General features: G+C 43.4%; 1 protein-coding gene across 2 annotated transcripts in view; it reads right to left on the reverse strand.

Moving 5' to 3' along the window:
• Positions 1-16320, reverse strand: part of cacna2d3a (calcium channel, voltage-dependent, alpha 2/delta subunit 3a) — a 198881-nt gene that overhangs the window by 107973 nt on the left and 74588 nt on the right. For both annotated transcript variants that reach the window (XM_027166722.2, XM_047800316.1), the window contains exons 5-6: positions 14721-14883; positions 1-125 (exon numbers count right to left, since the gene is read on the reverse strand). The exon at positions 1-125 is cut by the window's left edge and continues 7 nt beyond it. In XM_027166722.2, coding sequence (XP_027022523.2) covers positions 1-125; positions 14721-14883 — 288 coding nt within the window. The remainder of the gene's footprint in view (positions 126-14720; positions 14884-16320) is intronic.

Genomic DNA, 16320 nt, shown 5'->3' on the forward strand with positions numbered 1-16320 from the left:
CTGTCGAAAGAAGCCCTTAGCACTGCCAAAGTACTGCCATATGAGGGATGGGTCTCTCTCAAAGTTATCCACAAAGATTTTATTAAGCGCCTCAGACCAGTAAACTCCATTCACTATTGCTGAGTCTAAGAAAACAAAAGAGAGAAACAGACAGGAAGCAGAAGCACATGTTTTGCTGTACAATTTACACAGAAATTTAATAATAATACTGCATCTTATAAGACTATAACAATGTTATATGCAATAAATCATATCTCGAGAATACACATCCCTACTGTATTACACTGTGTGTGTGTGTGTGTGTGTGTGTGTGTGTGTGTGTGTGTGTGTGTGTGTGTGTGTGTGTGTGTGTGTGTGTGTGTGTGTGTCTACACATTAAAACAACTTAAAAAAAACACTGATAACACTGACTCTCTCATTATTATGGCATATGTCAAGGGGTGGAATATATTAGGCAGCATGTGAACAGTCTTGAAGTTGATATGGTGAAATAAGAAAAAATGGGAAAGTGTAAGAATCTGAGCCACTTTGACAATTCAGGACTTGTCTAAAGTATTCTAAGAGAAGGCAATCAGTAAATTGGTGACAGAGCCTTGGGTGCCCAAGGATAACAGATGCACATAAAGAAAGAAGGCTAGTCCGGGTGGCCAAATTCCTACTGTAGCACAAATTGCTGAAAAAGTTCATGCTAACTATGACAGAAAGTTGTCAAAACCACATAATATCACAACTGGTTCAGCAGGATAATGCACCTTTCCACACTACAAAATTTGTTAGGAATGGTGCTTCTCGGCTTCAAAATTCCCCAGATCTCAATTTTATCAAGCATCAGAGGGATGTGTTGGACAAAGAGGACTGATAAATGTAGGACACACCTCAAAACGTATAGGACTAGGGATCTGCTGCAAATGTCTTAATGCCAGATACCACAGCACACCTTCAAAGTTCTTGTCCATGCCTCAATAGGTCAGAGCTATTTTGAAGACAAAGGAGGACTGTTAATATTATGGCTGATTGGTATTGGTATATACTGTATGCGTATTCAAGATTTTTTTAAAAATGTACTTCCTTTGTTTTAAACATAGTCTAATATATGTAAGTAAACAACACTGTTTGCCAGCCAAGTCTGTCAGTTTGGTCATTTATCTCCATTTGTCTTTGTTTTTTTTGCAATATTGCAAAGAGGAATAGAAAATCTCTTAATTACTTAATGACTTAATTCCAAATAATTACTAGTTTGCATTTGCCAATCTGAAGACACTTTCAGGAACAGTTAGACATTCAGTCTGGGAACTAAACAACACCCACAACACCCAGACGTACTTCAAGCATATTACCAGTTAACTGAATATATCACAGTTAACTAAAGGGTGTCAACCATTTAGTACATATATGAATGAGGCATGATAAAATAATGTTGCTTTCTATATGCAAAACCTGCCATAAAACTCCCAACTGCTGGTTTCACATATCCTATGAACATCAGCTTTGTGTGGTTGGAAAAAGCAAATGGATTTGCAATGAAAGCTAAATTAGTCAGTTAAATAAAAACCATAACACACTTGAAAGAGCAGTTGACACGTACCGCTAGTGCTTTTCTAGCTTTGCCAAAAAAAAAAAAAAAGATAATCTGCTAGACATCATCTGAAGCTCATAAACCCCATGCATCAGCTGTATATCAAATCACTAAATGACAGTAGGCAATAGTTATTTTAAACCTAATCCAGCTTCTCAGTGAAGATTCAAAAGCCACTATGCTCACTTAACTCTATCCCACACAATGTAGCTATCTCTGATTATCATTTTGAGAGAGATTTTGCATTGAGGGAATGGAAACAGAGGAAACGAGAATGAATAAGACTGGAGAAATGAATATGAAATAAAACAGAAACATGTAAGATATGCTGCGGTTACGAATCCAATCTCTATGCTAAAAATGTGCCATGAATCTCATGAACCATGGACAAATTGACAAACGGTTGGAATTCGTCAAAAAAATCATTGTGAAAAGAAAGAGCATGAAATGGGAAGAATCAATAAGGAAATGAGCAAAAAAATATATTTCCATATCTGAACTCCTTTAAGGAAATATGAAATCAACTGGAACTTCTACATAAATACCCACATTAATGGCAAACTCCATCATCATTACCATCAACATCAATGCATTATTCACCAGATCACACAAACATTAATGTTTGTTATACACTTTCTAAGGCCCTCATAAATGGAGATTCCCCACTGCTCAGTATCTATCATTATGGAAATTATGTGGTAAGATTCTAAAAAGACTTCAGGCTGCTTTTAAAAACCATCCGGGATGATGAGAGAAAAAGAATAGAGAGCGAGAGAGAGAGAGAGAGAGAGAGAGAGAGAGAGAGAGAGAGAGAGAGAGAGAGAGAGAGAGAGAGATCTTTTCCCAAATGAGAAGTTCATTTTTTTCTAAGTCCAATTTACTTCCCTAAATGACTGGTGTAATGTTCCATATCGAATTTGTGAAAGATAGTTGGGTAGAGTGTGTATTTTAATAAAAAATTGGCCATTTTGCTGTTCATCGTCCCTCTAGGAATAAAGAACAAATTGCTGCTGCTCATTCCAAATTTTTCTTACTAGATTATCTTACTAGATTGATTATCAATTCTGATCACTTATTCAGTTAGAATTTGCCTTTTTGCCTCATTTACATAAAATACATATAACAATAAATTATATATATATAAATCACAAAGTATAAAATTAAAAACTAAGCAAGAAATAATTTGATTGATTAATTATTGTCTGCTCTATCCAGTATGACACTCTCCTATGACTTTTCTCATCAACAAAATATCAGAAGTTTTATATTTTTCCTCATTCGGTTGATGAATATTAACTGAAGCTTATTACTGTAAAATTGTCTTATATGTGTTTCATTGTGCCATCAGTATATGTCATAACCAGAGAGAGAGAGAGAGAGAGAGAGAGAGAGAGAGAGAGAGAGAGAGAGAGAGAGAGAGAGAGAGAGAGAGACTAAGCAGGCAGATCAGAGCATGAACTTGTACTTGATGGGAGAAAAGCTACAAGTCTGTTTCTCTTGAGCTGTTTTGAGTTGTGTGCACTGAAAACGTGGAGTGAATAAATGTGAGTCCAAAGCTCAGTTAACCTTCTATTATCTCTGTTTTACAAGTGTTTCTGCCCACCCTCACATGCCAAGGTCCTAATAAGTTTTACAGACTTCAAGTGTGGCATTTGGATTAGGAATCTGTTGCTGTTAACCCTCAATATCCTCCTAACTCTCAATAACCAATAGCGGACTATTTTGAAGCAAAAATCTGTCACTGCTAATGAAGAAAGACTAAAAAATCTCTATGTAGTACAGATTTAAAAAGAAAGACTGCACACCTGCACTCAGGAAAAATAAAATGCCTTGACTTGACTTGAGTTGTTGTCCACAAGAATGCTGTTGTAGATGACAAATTTCCTACACCGGTGAAGAAAAAGCCTTTCACAACAGTTGGCCAGATCAAGAACACCCTTGTGTCAATCAAGTGAAAACTTCACCTGAGTAAATAGAGAGGGTTTGACACAAGATGTAAACCACTGGCAAGCCTTAAAACTGGAATACCAGATTACCAAATTCTAAAAAGCCTATAAAAAACAGAACAAAGTTGAGTAAAAATGAAAGAGTATGTAGAAAGAAAGGAATCATGATCCAAAGTATGAATTCATTTAATTAAAGGCATATTGCTTCAAGAGCAAACAGGAAGTGAAGCAAACCGTAGTAAACGGAGGACCACATATTTTAAAAAGTGCTATATTCCTACACTATTCACCAGATTTGGATGTAAACACCCTTGAGTTAAAGCTGGAACTTTGCCTATACTGTACGTATTATTTAACTTCAACTCTAATATACAGTAGTAGATTTTATACAGTATAATTTTCCAATGACCAAATGGACCAAATGGACCTGACCAGATACTTACAAAGTATATATCATTACTTAAGAATATTTTTGTCATTCTATTACCTATATTTTGTAGCAGCTGTATTGATTCTGCTAAGCCAAGCACTTGATTACATTACCCACCAGCCCCTCACAACACATGCCCCATTTAACCTCACATGTGTCCCATTTCACCCTTGTATGCATGCACCCTTATTGGTTTGTGCTTTACTGTGTGCTTTTTCCTTTTACATTCAAGTTGTTTTAAGTCAAAGAGTATACTTTTATTCATTGCTAACAAAACCAGAACTTTCTGCTGATTTTAGCAGAAATTATAAATAAAAAAACCTTGAAAAACAGGCCTCCTGAAATCTCTCGGAAGTAGATCAAGGACAGCAGACAGAAAACTTAGAAGACCCTCTTTTACCACTAGCAATTATGAGTATGTTTTTAGCACCTTCCTAACACAGTTTTTTAACTTGAAAGGGGTGAAATTAAAACATTTTGATGAAAGAAAGGAGCCGGAAATGTTCATCATCTGCTCTTCATGGATGTTTAGAAGATCCTTAGGCTTAAGGTAGTGATTAATGTAAGCTATCTATTGAAGATACCGAAAAAAATTCTAATTCTAATTCCTTTTTTTTTTTTTTTATTTAAATGATACACATGAGTTCTTTGACTCATCCCTGAAACCCCTAAAACACACACACACACACACACACACACACACACACACACACACACACACACACACACACACACCACACACACACACACACACACACACACACACACACACACACACACACACACACACACACACACACACACACACACACACTCCCCACACACACATTGTCTCAGTCTGCCTCTCACACCAAATCTATATTAGGTGTTTCATTATTGTAATTATTAACAATTACCTTATCTAAGGCAATTATGCAAACTCTGGATCATTCAACATTCAAAAAATAAACACAGTGCTCACAACCTCACATGTTTTTGAAAAATGAAAACATCAGATCCTTCATGCTAATTATCCAAATCAGGTATAGTTAGTATCATTGCTATAATGGGGATGATTTTATGGAGGTGATAATCACAATAATTGCTTACAGAAGGTCAGCATCCAGTTCACCAACAAAGCTCTACTTTAGCTTTCCATTTGAATGGTACTAAATGAACATGTACTTTTGTAAACAATTGTTTTAAACAATTTGTGAAAACATGAGTGTGGTAAAGCAGCAGTGCTGGGATTGTCATTGTGTATTCATCCTGGCCACTGCATTACACACATTACATACACCTTGCTGTTCTTGTGCTTATAAATTCCAGGAATGTTGCTACACTAGAGGAGAAAAGCTATGACATAAATCTACTAGCATTGCTAAGCCCCGCTCTTTAGTCTTTCAAAAAAATAAACTGATATAAGTTTCCTCCAAATCATTTTAATCACTGATAGCAACAATTTATACTTAATAGTTATGTGAAAAACACATTGAATGGGAAGAAAATGCATGTTTTTGGCTAATTTCCTTATAGCCCATGCTGTACATTCATACTGTCAATTACATTTATATTCCATTAATTATAATTGTAATGAATTCTAATTCCATGTGGGACCAAAAATCATTAATTTAGTTTAATTTGTTAACATATTTGGTTGGTTAAAAAAAAAAAAAACTAGAAAAAGCCTTTATTATTGCCACACATTACAGCAGAACTTTATCCCAACTATGGAAGTTGGGATTAGAGCACAGAGGCAGCTATGATACAGCATCCCTGGAGCAGATACAGTATGGTTAATAGTCTTGCTCACGTGCCCCGCAGTGGTACTGTAGCTCAGTAGTTGTGTGGTTGAACCCACACCTTCTAATCAACAACCCAAAGCCTTAACCACTTAAGTCACAAACCACCAACTAAGCCATATTTTTACAGTCTCTAATCACTTGTTACATAGTTTGTATTTGTCTGTTTCCTGTGTTTATTATGATATGCTTCATGTTTGAAGAAAAACAGGTGTGGTACACCAATCTTCAGTGAGCCATAAAGGCATGGACTCTACAAGACCTCTGAAGGTGTACTGTGGTATCTGGTGCTGAGACATAAGCAGAAGATCCTTTGAGTCCTGTAATTTTTAAAATGGGACCTCCATGGATCTAACATTTTTGCCTTTGTCCAGCACATGCCATAGATCAGACTGAGATCAATCCAAAATCAGATTGAATGGAATATCTAATTCGGAAGGCAACACCTTGAACTCTTTGTTATGTTTTTCAAACATTCCTGAACAATTTTTGCAATGTGGCATTCAGCATGATCCTGCTGAAATAGGTCATTGCCATTAGGGAATACTGTTACCATGAATAGGTGTATTTGGTCTCCAGTATGTTCTCTTTCATCATCTTGTGTTCGAGATCCACCTATGGGAAGGGCATCCGTTCCTGACCTCTACAGAAGCATCCAATTGCCCCAAGTCTGGCTTGACAGACAGGAGCGCGTGCCAAAGGCAGGTAAGGTAACGCCCCTTACCCGAGTGCATAATGCACCTGCACGCGCTGCCTTTCCTCAGTTTACTTTCGCTTCTCGCGACTTCTGATCCTACCTCACAGCTCCCTGGTTTTTTGGACTGCACTTTCTGTCTTCAGGAGGACATATCGCTTGATCAGCCTCCGCCGGACGTGTTCGTCCTCAGCCAGGTTAGCTTCGCGAGCCGCCCACGCTCGCACCCCCCTTTTTTTCCGTAGGCTGCCCGCCTGCTTTTTTGCCTTTTTTCCTCCTTATGGCGCTCTCCAAAGCGGCTCCGGCTACTCCGGTGGACGGCCTATTGCGAGCCTGCCCGGCCGCGTGCGGTGCGCTTATCGCCGCGAGGGATTCCCATCCCTTCTGCGTTGTCTGCACGGGTCTCAAGCATGCGCAAGAGGCTATTGATCTGCCGGAGAACTGTAGCCATTGCCTGGCGCTCCCAAAAAAGCTCCTGCGTCGCAGGCTCAAGACGGGCACTTCCCAGTGTGTCAACTGCGAGCTGTCCGACTCGGAGGGGGGAAAAGGCGACGCCGCCGCGCTCCCGGGGGCCTCCCACGGCGCGGCTTCCTCTGACTGGGCTGACATGTGTCCTTCCCCGTTTGAGGATTTACTACCGGCCGACAACCGCTTCCCCGAAGGACCGGCAGGTTCCGGGGATGAGGCCGAGGCGGGCCTTCTCGAGAGCTCGGATGACGAGGTAGCCATCCCGTCTTCCGCGGGCTGCTGGAGCTTTGAGAACGTGCCGCCGCGCGCCTCGACATCGAATGGCCGGCTCTCCTGAATGCTTCGGATCAGGAGAGGGATGTGTATGACGGTAAGCTTCTAGGGCCTCCTGCCGGCCCGAGGAAGCAGCTCCTGCCCGTCCTCCCTGCATGTGCAAAACACATGAGGTATTGCTGGGGAGATCCGCTTGATCTAAAACACGGTCTCGCGGGGCTTGAGGTGAAGGATATGGTGGGTCTGGGCATGGGCGACCCCCCGTGATCAAGCCTTCCATCGCCAGACACCTTAACCCATCCCTGGGCGGGCTGCTCGCCCCACCCAAGCCCGTCCTCCCGGGCAAGATGGATCGTTTCTCCGCATCAATCCATCAGGCGTCTTATAAAGCCTCAGCTCTTTCCATTCGAGCTCTCAATGTCTCCTCGCTGTTGTCCGCGTATCAGGCTGAACTCCTGCTTGATTTGGGCCAGCAGCTGGAGAGTGGGTCGCCATCCCCTGATCTCTGGAAGGAGATCGTCACGGTCAATGACCTCGTCCTCCGCAACGCCCGTCAGGCTGTCCAGGCTAGCGGGCGCTCTATGGCTTTGTCGGTGGTCAGAGAACGTGTGCTGTGGCTCAACCTATCTGGTCTCCCCGATAGTGAGAAGGGCCGCTTCGCTGGGGCGCCAGTGTCAAGCTCTTTTCCGCCCAGCCATTGCGCTGATGCAGCAGCGCTGCGTTGATAAGAAGAAGGAGGACGAGGCCTTCAAACTGTGTCTTCCTAGAAAGCCGGCGCCACGCCAGACGCCATCTGGGCGGCCGCCTAACGCTCCTGCTGCGGGACGCCAGTCCCACTACGCTGGCAGGTCCAACAAACCCCGTGGGAAGCCACAGGCTCAGCAGGGCAGGCCCCCTCCCCCCCCCTGATAGGCCCTGGGGTAAGACGTCTTTCGCCGCGGACGCAGCTCGGAGGCCTACTATCCCCGCTCCTTCTGTTCCGAAACGTAAGCGGCCGACCTGATGTTCGGCCTCTGGGGGTCTTCAGTCCACGTTCATGGGCGGCCAGCCCTCCGGACACCCGTTCTACCCTCCAGGCTCACCCGTCCAAGAGACGGAGGGTCTCCTTCGGCGAGGTCAGCCCCCCCTCGCTGGCGAGGGTCATCCTTTGTTCCGCACAGGCTTCACCGTTCCCCGTGTCGCCCAGAGTGCACACCCCCCTTCGCACACCTCTCACATGTTCAATAAAGGCTACGGCCCCAGTTTTTCACAAAAAAATAAATGAAAACTTCTCTGGTTTGGCCACTGGAGGGCGCCGTCGCGCCATCAATGACGCGGCCCCCGGCGTCCCGCCCTCCCATGTAGGGACGCTCGGGAGTCACGTGACAGCCTGGCTGTCTGTCTCGGCCCCCGATTGGGTGATTCACACAGTCACGAGGGGTTACAGACTTCAGTTTGTCCAATCACCCCCGCGGTTCAACGGAGTGGTCTGGTCCCACATGGACCAGTGCTCCGCCCACATTCTGAAAGACGAGATCTCATCTCTTCTCGAGAAGGGAGCGATTCGAGTTGTACCCGCACATCTAAGCGATCAGGGGTTTTATTCTCGTTATTTCCTGGTCCCGAAGAAGGACGGATCTCTCCGTCCTATTCTGGATCTCAGAGTGTTGAACAAACATTTACGGAAATACAACTTCAGAATGTTAACACACGGCTCTCTCATACGTTCGATGAAGCCACTCAAGAGGGCGGGTCAGTGAATGGTGTGTAGCCGATCTTACTTCGCTCAGCCCATATAAATTACTTGGAGCTCCTCACTGTGTGGAAAGCTCTGATGCATTTCTCCTCCGCCTGTGGGGACATCATGTGCTGGTACGCTGCGACAATACAACAGCTGTAGCGTATATCAACCGTCAAGGCAGCATGCGCTCCTCCAGGCTTCACGCTCTGGCTCACAAGCTGTTGGTATGGAGCACGCAGCACTTTCTGTCGTTACGAGCGACTCACGTCCCGGGCCTTTTGAACAGAGTCGCAGACCTTCTGTCGAGGGGGAACCCTCTGTACGGAGAGTGGAGGCTCCACCCCCAGATAGTGGGACTGCTCTGGGAGAGGTTCGGCAAGGCTGCCGTCGATCTCTTCGCCTCGCGCGAAAACGCCCACTGTCCTATGTTCTTCTCTCTTCGGGACGAGGACGCCCCCCTCGGCGTGGACGCTCTGGCTCATCCATGGCCCAGCGCGCTGCTCTGCGCTTTCCCTCCGCTCTGCCTGATATCCCTGACCCTGGCCAGGGTCGCGGCGCAGGGTTTATCTCTGATCCTCATAGCCCCCAGGTGGCCCAAGGCACCTTGGCTAGCGGAGATAATTCCTCTTCTGTATGCGGAGCCGTGGCCCCTCCCGTTGCGTACGGATCTCCTGACCCAGGCGAACGGGAAGATTTTTCATCCTCACCCGGGCAGGGTGGCTCTCTGGGCCTGGCCCGTGAAAGGGCGAATTTCAGCACGCTGGGGCTTCCCCCCCGTGTTATCGCCACGATTCAGAGTGCCAGGGCCCCTTCCACACGCTCTCTCTATGATTGCAAATGGCGTGTGTGTGAGGCGTGGTGAGGAGCACCAGCTCGTCTCGTATCTGTGCTCAGTCACTGATATTTTGGGTTTTTTACAGGGCCTTATCGATCGTGGCAGGTCTTTTTTGACAATTAAGGTCTATTTGGCGGCTATCGCTGCATGTCACGCCGGTTTCGGCGACGCTACGGTGGGGCAGCACCCCCTTATCCGTAGATTTATGAGGGGCGCGCGCCGCTCCCTGCCGGTCACCAGGAGTGTGGTCCCGGATTGGGATCTCTCCTTGGTGTTGGAGGTGTTGGCCCAACAGCCTTTTGAGCCCCTGGGGGATATCTCCCTCAGGTTGCTGTCCTTCAAAACGGCGCTGCTCCTGGCTTTGGCTTCCGCCAAACGTGTCAGTGAATTGCAAGCGCTCTCAGTTCATTCCTTGTGCACCAAATTCTCGCTTAGCAGGGATAGGGTTTGGCTTAAGCCTAACCCGGCCTTCGTGCCTAAGTGCTTTCCAGCCTTCACTGGTGGTGTGATCGAGCTCTCCGCTTTTCACCCTCCTCCTTTTTCCTCTGCAGAGGACCAGAGGTTGAATGCTTTGTGCCCTGTGCGTGCCCTACAGGCAGGACAAACTCTTTTCTGGGGAGCGATCAGCTCTTCATCTCTTGGGCCCCGCCGAACACGGGAAAACCCATCTCTAAGCAACGCCTCTCTCGCTGGATTGTAGAAGCTATCTCCTTAGCGTATGAGTCTAGGGGCATGCAGCCTCCAGATGGCCTCAGGGCTCACTCCACTAGAGGCTTGGCTGCTTCGTGGGCTCTGTTTGGGGGAGTTCCCTTGCAAGACATTTGTGCCGTGGCGAGCTGGTCCTCTCCGCACACCTTTGTCAGGCACTACCGGCTTGATGTTACTCGTACCACCGTGGCTCATGCAGTCTTGAGTGTGGGCTCTTCGTAGCCACGTGCACTCTTGTCAGCCCTGTCCGCCCGGCCTGGCTGTGCATGTTTTTCAGGCATATGGTCTTCTCCCCGCCATACGCTCGGGTTCGTCCATTTACATGTTATTTACATGTTCTTTTCCAGCAGGCTGCCCGCTTGTTGGATGTCAGCGAGGTTTTAACATGCATGTTGCCGCATGCTGTGTTTCCCTTTGGCTGAGCTTTTTGCCCCACGCAGTTATGTCTGCTGCTTTGTGACGTGCCGAGCACCACCTTTTTGGCCGTCCTCTGGCTTACAGGGCCTCGCTGTGAGTGTATTGGGCAACCGGGGAGTTGTCTATATCTCCCATAGGTGGATCTCGAACACGAGATGATGAAAGAGAACATTAGGTTACTGTCGTAACCCCGGTTCTCTGAAACATTGAGTGGAGGAATCCACCAAGTTTGCCCCACTTGCTGCACGAGAAGCGAATATGTACACTGAGGAAAGGCAGCGCGTGCAGGTGCATTATGCACTCGGGTAAGGGGCGTTACCTTACCTGCCTTTGGCACGCGCTCCTGTCTGTCAAGCCAGACTTGGTGCAATTGGATGCTTCTGTAGAGGTCAGGAACGGATGCCCTTCCCATAGGTGGATCTCTCCACTCGATGTTTCAGAGAACCGGGGTTACGACAGTAACCTAATGTTTTAAGTCTGAGTCAAAGGCCCTTCCACATAAATGCTACTGTACAATATTCACAATAGATCTTTGCCAAGAGCATCCTCCATCTTGTCTCTAATGGCTTGCCTTCTTCTCATAGTAAAACCTGTAGCCATCTCTTCACCTGGCTATCCACATGATGTAAAAGCCAATATGATTCATCAGACCAGCTTACCTTCTTTTGCTGATCCCTGGTCCAGTTTAGATGCATTGTAGGTGGTGCTTTTGGTGGTGGAAAGGGGTCAGTATGGGCACTCTGACTATTTTGCAGCAAACAGCAGTGTAATGTTTGTACAGACACTTTTCTATCAAAAGAAGAACTGATGTTTTCAGCAGTTTGTGCTACAGGAGCTCGCCCCTAGGATTGAACCAGACAGGCTAGCCTTTCTCGGACCACTTTTGGTAGGTACAATCAACTGCATAAAGGGAACAAAAGACAGGCCCTTTTAAAGAAGCCATGACTCAGCTTCCAACACATCAACTTTGAGAACTGACTGTTCACATGCAACCTAACATATTCCACCCGTCGACAGGTCCTATTTAGTCATGTAAACTCTGTAAAAACTCTAACATAAGCTCACATTTGCTGTTATTTGTTTCAGCTGAGATAATGCCTTCTAAAATACTTTTGCCTAACTGTTGAAAATAGGATTCTGGAGAACTCTTGGTAATAATGAACTAATGAAACTGAATGGGTGAAAAATTTACTGAAAGGAATTAAAGGACTCTTTTAAGCTTTAAAGGTTGTGATTAGTGTAATATATCCAGTACATGCATAAAAACATTTTTATACAAACTGCCCTAATGAAACAATATACACTGACCAACAACTTTATCAGGAACATGTGTACACTTGCATGTTCAGAACTGTACAACTGTACATTAATGCAACTGATCATCAAAATAAAGAAAAAAAAATCTCAGAGCAGGCGACTTGTCCTGTCCAATTTCAGTTGCAATTTCCAACTTGTATGTAATGGAGTCTCAGATTGACGTTATTCCACTTACAGAGTGGAACACACATGATTGGCTGATTGCATAATTCGATCATAATTATTATCCAGCGTTGGTGATAAACTGGCTGGGAAGGAGAGTGTATTTGATTTGTACCTGAAGCCACAATCTCTCTATCTTTCACAAATTGGAACATTACACCAGTCATTTAGGGAAGTAAATTGGACTTAGAAAAAAATTAAATTCTCATTTGGGAAAAGATTCTCTCTCTCTCTCTCTCTCTCTCTCTCTCTCTCTCTCTCTCTCTCTCTCTCTCTCTCTCTCTCTCTCTCTCTCTCTCTCAACATGCACTGCTGAAAATTGGCAAAGATTTGTGGACACAGAACCATCAAACCCATGTAATTGTTGAACATCCCATTCCTCCAGTTTCAGATATAGTTTTCCTATTTGATTTTATAATAATCTCCACTCTTCTTGGAATGCTACAGCCACAAAGCATTAGTGAAATCAGCCACTGATGTGGGGTAGAGAAGGCTATACTGTAGATGCAGTGTTTTAGTTAATCCCAAAGGTGTTCATTGTGTTGAGGTAAGGGATTTGTGCAGTATACTCATGTTCTTCCATGCCAAAACAGGCAAAATGTGTCTTCATGCACCCCACTTTGTGCACAGATGCATTGTCATGCTGGAACAGGTTTGGGACTAAATTGGTCTAGAAAGTTGTGTGCTTCACACTTTGTGGCATCAGTTTGGACATACACCACATTTGGCTATGATGGTCAGGTGTATGTACAAAATTGTGCTTGTCTTGTTTGTGTGTGTGTGTGTGTGTGTGTGTGTGTGTGTGTGTGTGTGTGTGTGTGTGTGTGTGTGTGTGTGTGTGTGTGTGCGTGTGCGTGCGTGCGTGCGTGTGTGTGTGTGTGTGCGTATGCGATTGATCTCTCTCTGACTTAAAATCTAGATGCAATTAATCTCTCTTGACAGCAATCTTCAGTGCTATTATAGATTCAGTCTAAACTTCATCACTTATTCTGGCATCACGCTTACACTTTTTTAAGAGCAGAACATGTGTGTGTTTTTTTTTGACTGCCTCTTTCTCGAACACTGTCTGTATCACTCAGGGTCTCCACAAGGAATAATATTCACTCTGTTTTGAGCAAGGACATGACTTCAATCCTAAAATCAAAATTATGTGAAGCACATAATTGGCATCATCACTAACAATTAAGATATTTAAATCTTAAAATATTTAAAACAGTCCATAAAAAAAGGTAATTAAATCAATATAAAATTAGACAAATTATGATAGTTTTCAGAAAGATTCTTTAGTCTATTATGTATAACAATTGCTGAAATGCTTTCATTTTGCAACAATCCTTCTGGTAATGAGGTTTAATTATGTTAAGTGTTTATGATACTACTTTTTTTGATGAAGAGTTTGATGTTCATTTAAGTAGACTAATCAAATCGAGAAGCTAATAAGCTAATAAAAGAATGCTTGAACTTAATGTGAATTCATCAGGCTTCATATAATGTAGCATTAAATCCATGTTGGGATTTCGGACAAATAAAACCAACATTCAGAATTAGACATGTCAATATTGTAAACAGTAAAAGCAATTCAATTGATTTTGATTTTCTTTGTTTAGCCCTTTTAACATGAAAAACACATCTAATGACGTTTAATGTCACAGAGCAGCTTTACGGGTATATTAAAAAAATTTTCTATTTAACTGTATATTTATTGGAATATTCATTGTAAACCCCAAAAACCCCATCATCATCAAAGAGTCTGATTATTTAATTCTCGCACTTCCATTCATTCTGTTTTTCTCTCTCTGTCTCTCTGTCTGTCTCTCTGTCTCTGTCTCTGTCTCTCTCTCTCTCTCTCTCTCTCTCTCTCTCTCTCTCTCTCTCTCTCTCTCTCTCTCTATCCATATTGTTTACCTGATTTAAGCATGCCTGAAACATTATCAAGACAACCCTTTATAGGAAAATGTAACTTTTAGTGTAATTCTATCCTTTGTATATTTTTACACAATGTTTATTTTATTTGCCAAGTGTACGGGTTACGGGTGCCATCCTGTATTTTTTTCTCTTTATACAGTATACATATAAACATAGACAAAAGACTATAAAGATAAGAACATAAATAATATACAAGGTACAGTTATTTACAGATATTAAGCTATTTATACCATTGACAGTCCAAAAAGCATTTCACTGCATATTGTACTGTGTATTGTGATGTATGTGACCAATAAAAATTGAATTTCAATCATACTGTAGTTAAAACACCATACTGTAATCTACTGCAACATGCTATGGTATTTTTTTCTGTTTGTTACTAATGTGTACAACTATGTTGTACAGCTCTGTGCTGCTAAAGCATCCTTTTATCATATTTTGAAATGACATAAAGGAACATACTGTACCTTTGTTGTACATGTTGGTAGGTACCTGTACCACACTCAGGCTGAGGTTAACAGACAAGTTGTTGAAATGTTCATTGGGCTGCAGGATGAATTCTCCACCTAGCTCCACGTTATTGCCTTCCTCATCCACCTCATTGATGAGAACAGCATTGAAATACTCATACTGCATAAAAACAAGATCAAGGAGGTCTGTGAGACACCTTAAAGCTACATAACTCATTTTATATGCACATCATTGCTTTGAGAATTCCAAAGAAATGAACAGACTCATATTTACAACACTGTGTTTGGTAGCAGGTGTGAAAATTAGTTAATCATGTGCAAGCTACAGTCATCCTTGGTTAAAAAAATTGAACAATGAAAATAATACACATCACATAACCTTCTACATAACAGGTTATCATAATAAAGATAGACTGGAATAATGAAATTAAAAAAATTATACTGAATTTGAGCTAAACATTTGGGAATTTGCACCTAATTTGTTGAGTCCAAGTTCGGCATTGAATGTCTTTGTCATCTTACACTCTACAGTGGTGTATTTAGTTTAGAAATGTTTTTAAAGTAAAGTGTTTTAAGTATTTCTCTTTTCTCTAGCCTACTATTGGCAATATATTCATAGAAAAGTTCCAAAACCTTTTTTTCACACATTTGTTTCTATCTTCAAAATAATTGGTGATATCAAACCCATTTCTGCTCTCTGAGATGCACAGAGTCCTTGCCGCCTCACTTCCTGTTTGCGGGCCATGTCACCAGCCCTAGTTTTGTTTTGTTTTTTCAGTGTCCTGTGACCTTCCTGGCCGTGGGGGGTGTTGCAGCCCCGTGTTTTGCCCCATGGATTTTTCTGTGGATTTTTTGTTCTGTGGAGGACTTTTCCCACCCTCCCCCTCCTGGTGTTCTGGACTCGTGTAGGGGGTTGCTCTTGGCCCTTCAGCTCGTCTGTGGATGTCGCTCGGCCCTTCAGCTCGGCTGTGGACGTCGCTCGGCCCTTCAGCTCGGCTGTGGACGTCGCTCGGCCCTTCAGCTCGGCTGTGGACGTCGCTCGGCCCTCTCTGGCTATGGCGCCATGTGCCTTGCTCCCCCCACCTGCCTTCGCCGTGGTCCTTGCTCCCCCCACCTGCCTCGCCGTGTGCCTCGCCCCTCTCCTGGACCTTGTCGGGATTTGGCACTTCGGGAGCTGCGCCTCGGGGGGGTACTGTTAGGACTCAGCCCAGACTTTGGCCACGTGCATTTGTTTATGTTTTCATGTGTCTTTTTGTTATTAAACCCCGTTTATTTGGCTATCCTGCATTTGGGTCCATTTTATTCCCGCGTTCGTGACAGTATTGTATTGTAATACTGATTGTATTAGTGTATTAGTAAAAAGGGTTTTTATATGTAAGATTAGTAAGTAAGAAGTTTATCCAACTAATGGAAAAAAATGTTTCGATTTATATTGTAAAACATTGTCGCTGTAATAGATTGTCAATCGGTGGCCCTGGTAAATATCTATAATAGAGTGTAAAATGTGAATGGAAAAAACACTTAATCAGCGCTTACATGTATGCCAATAGATCATTCTTATAATAGTCTAATAAAACTCAATACAGCTCTTCGTGTA

Source organism: Tachysurus fulvidraco, chromosome 14 (assembly GCF_022655615.1).
Source record: "Tachysurus fulvidraco isolate hzauxx_2018 chromosome 14, HZAU_PFXX_2.0, whole genome shotgun sequence".
NCBI classification, from domain to species: Eukaryota; Metazoa; Chordata; class Actinopteri; order Siluriformes; family Bagridae; genus Tachysurus; species Tachysurus fulvidraco.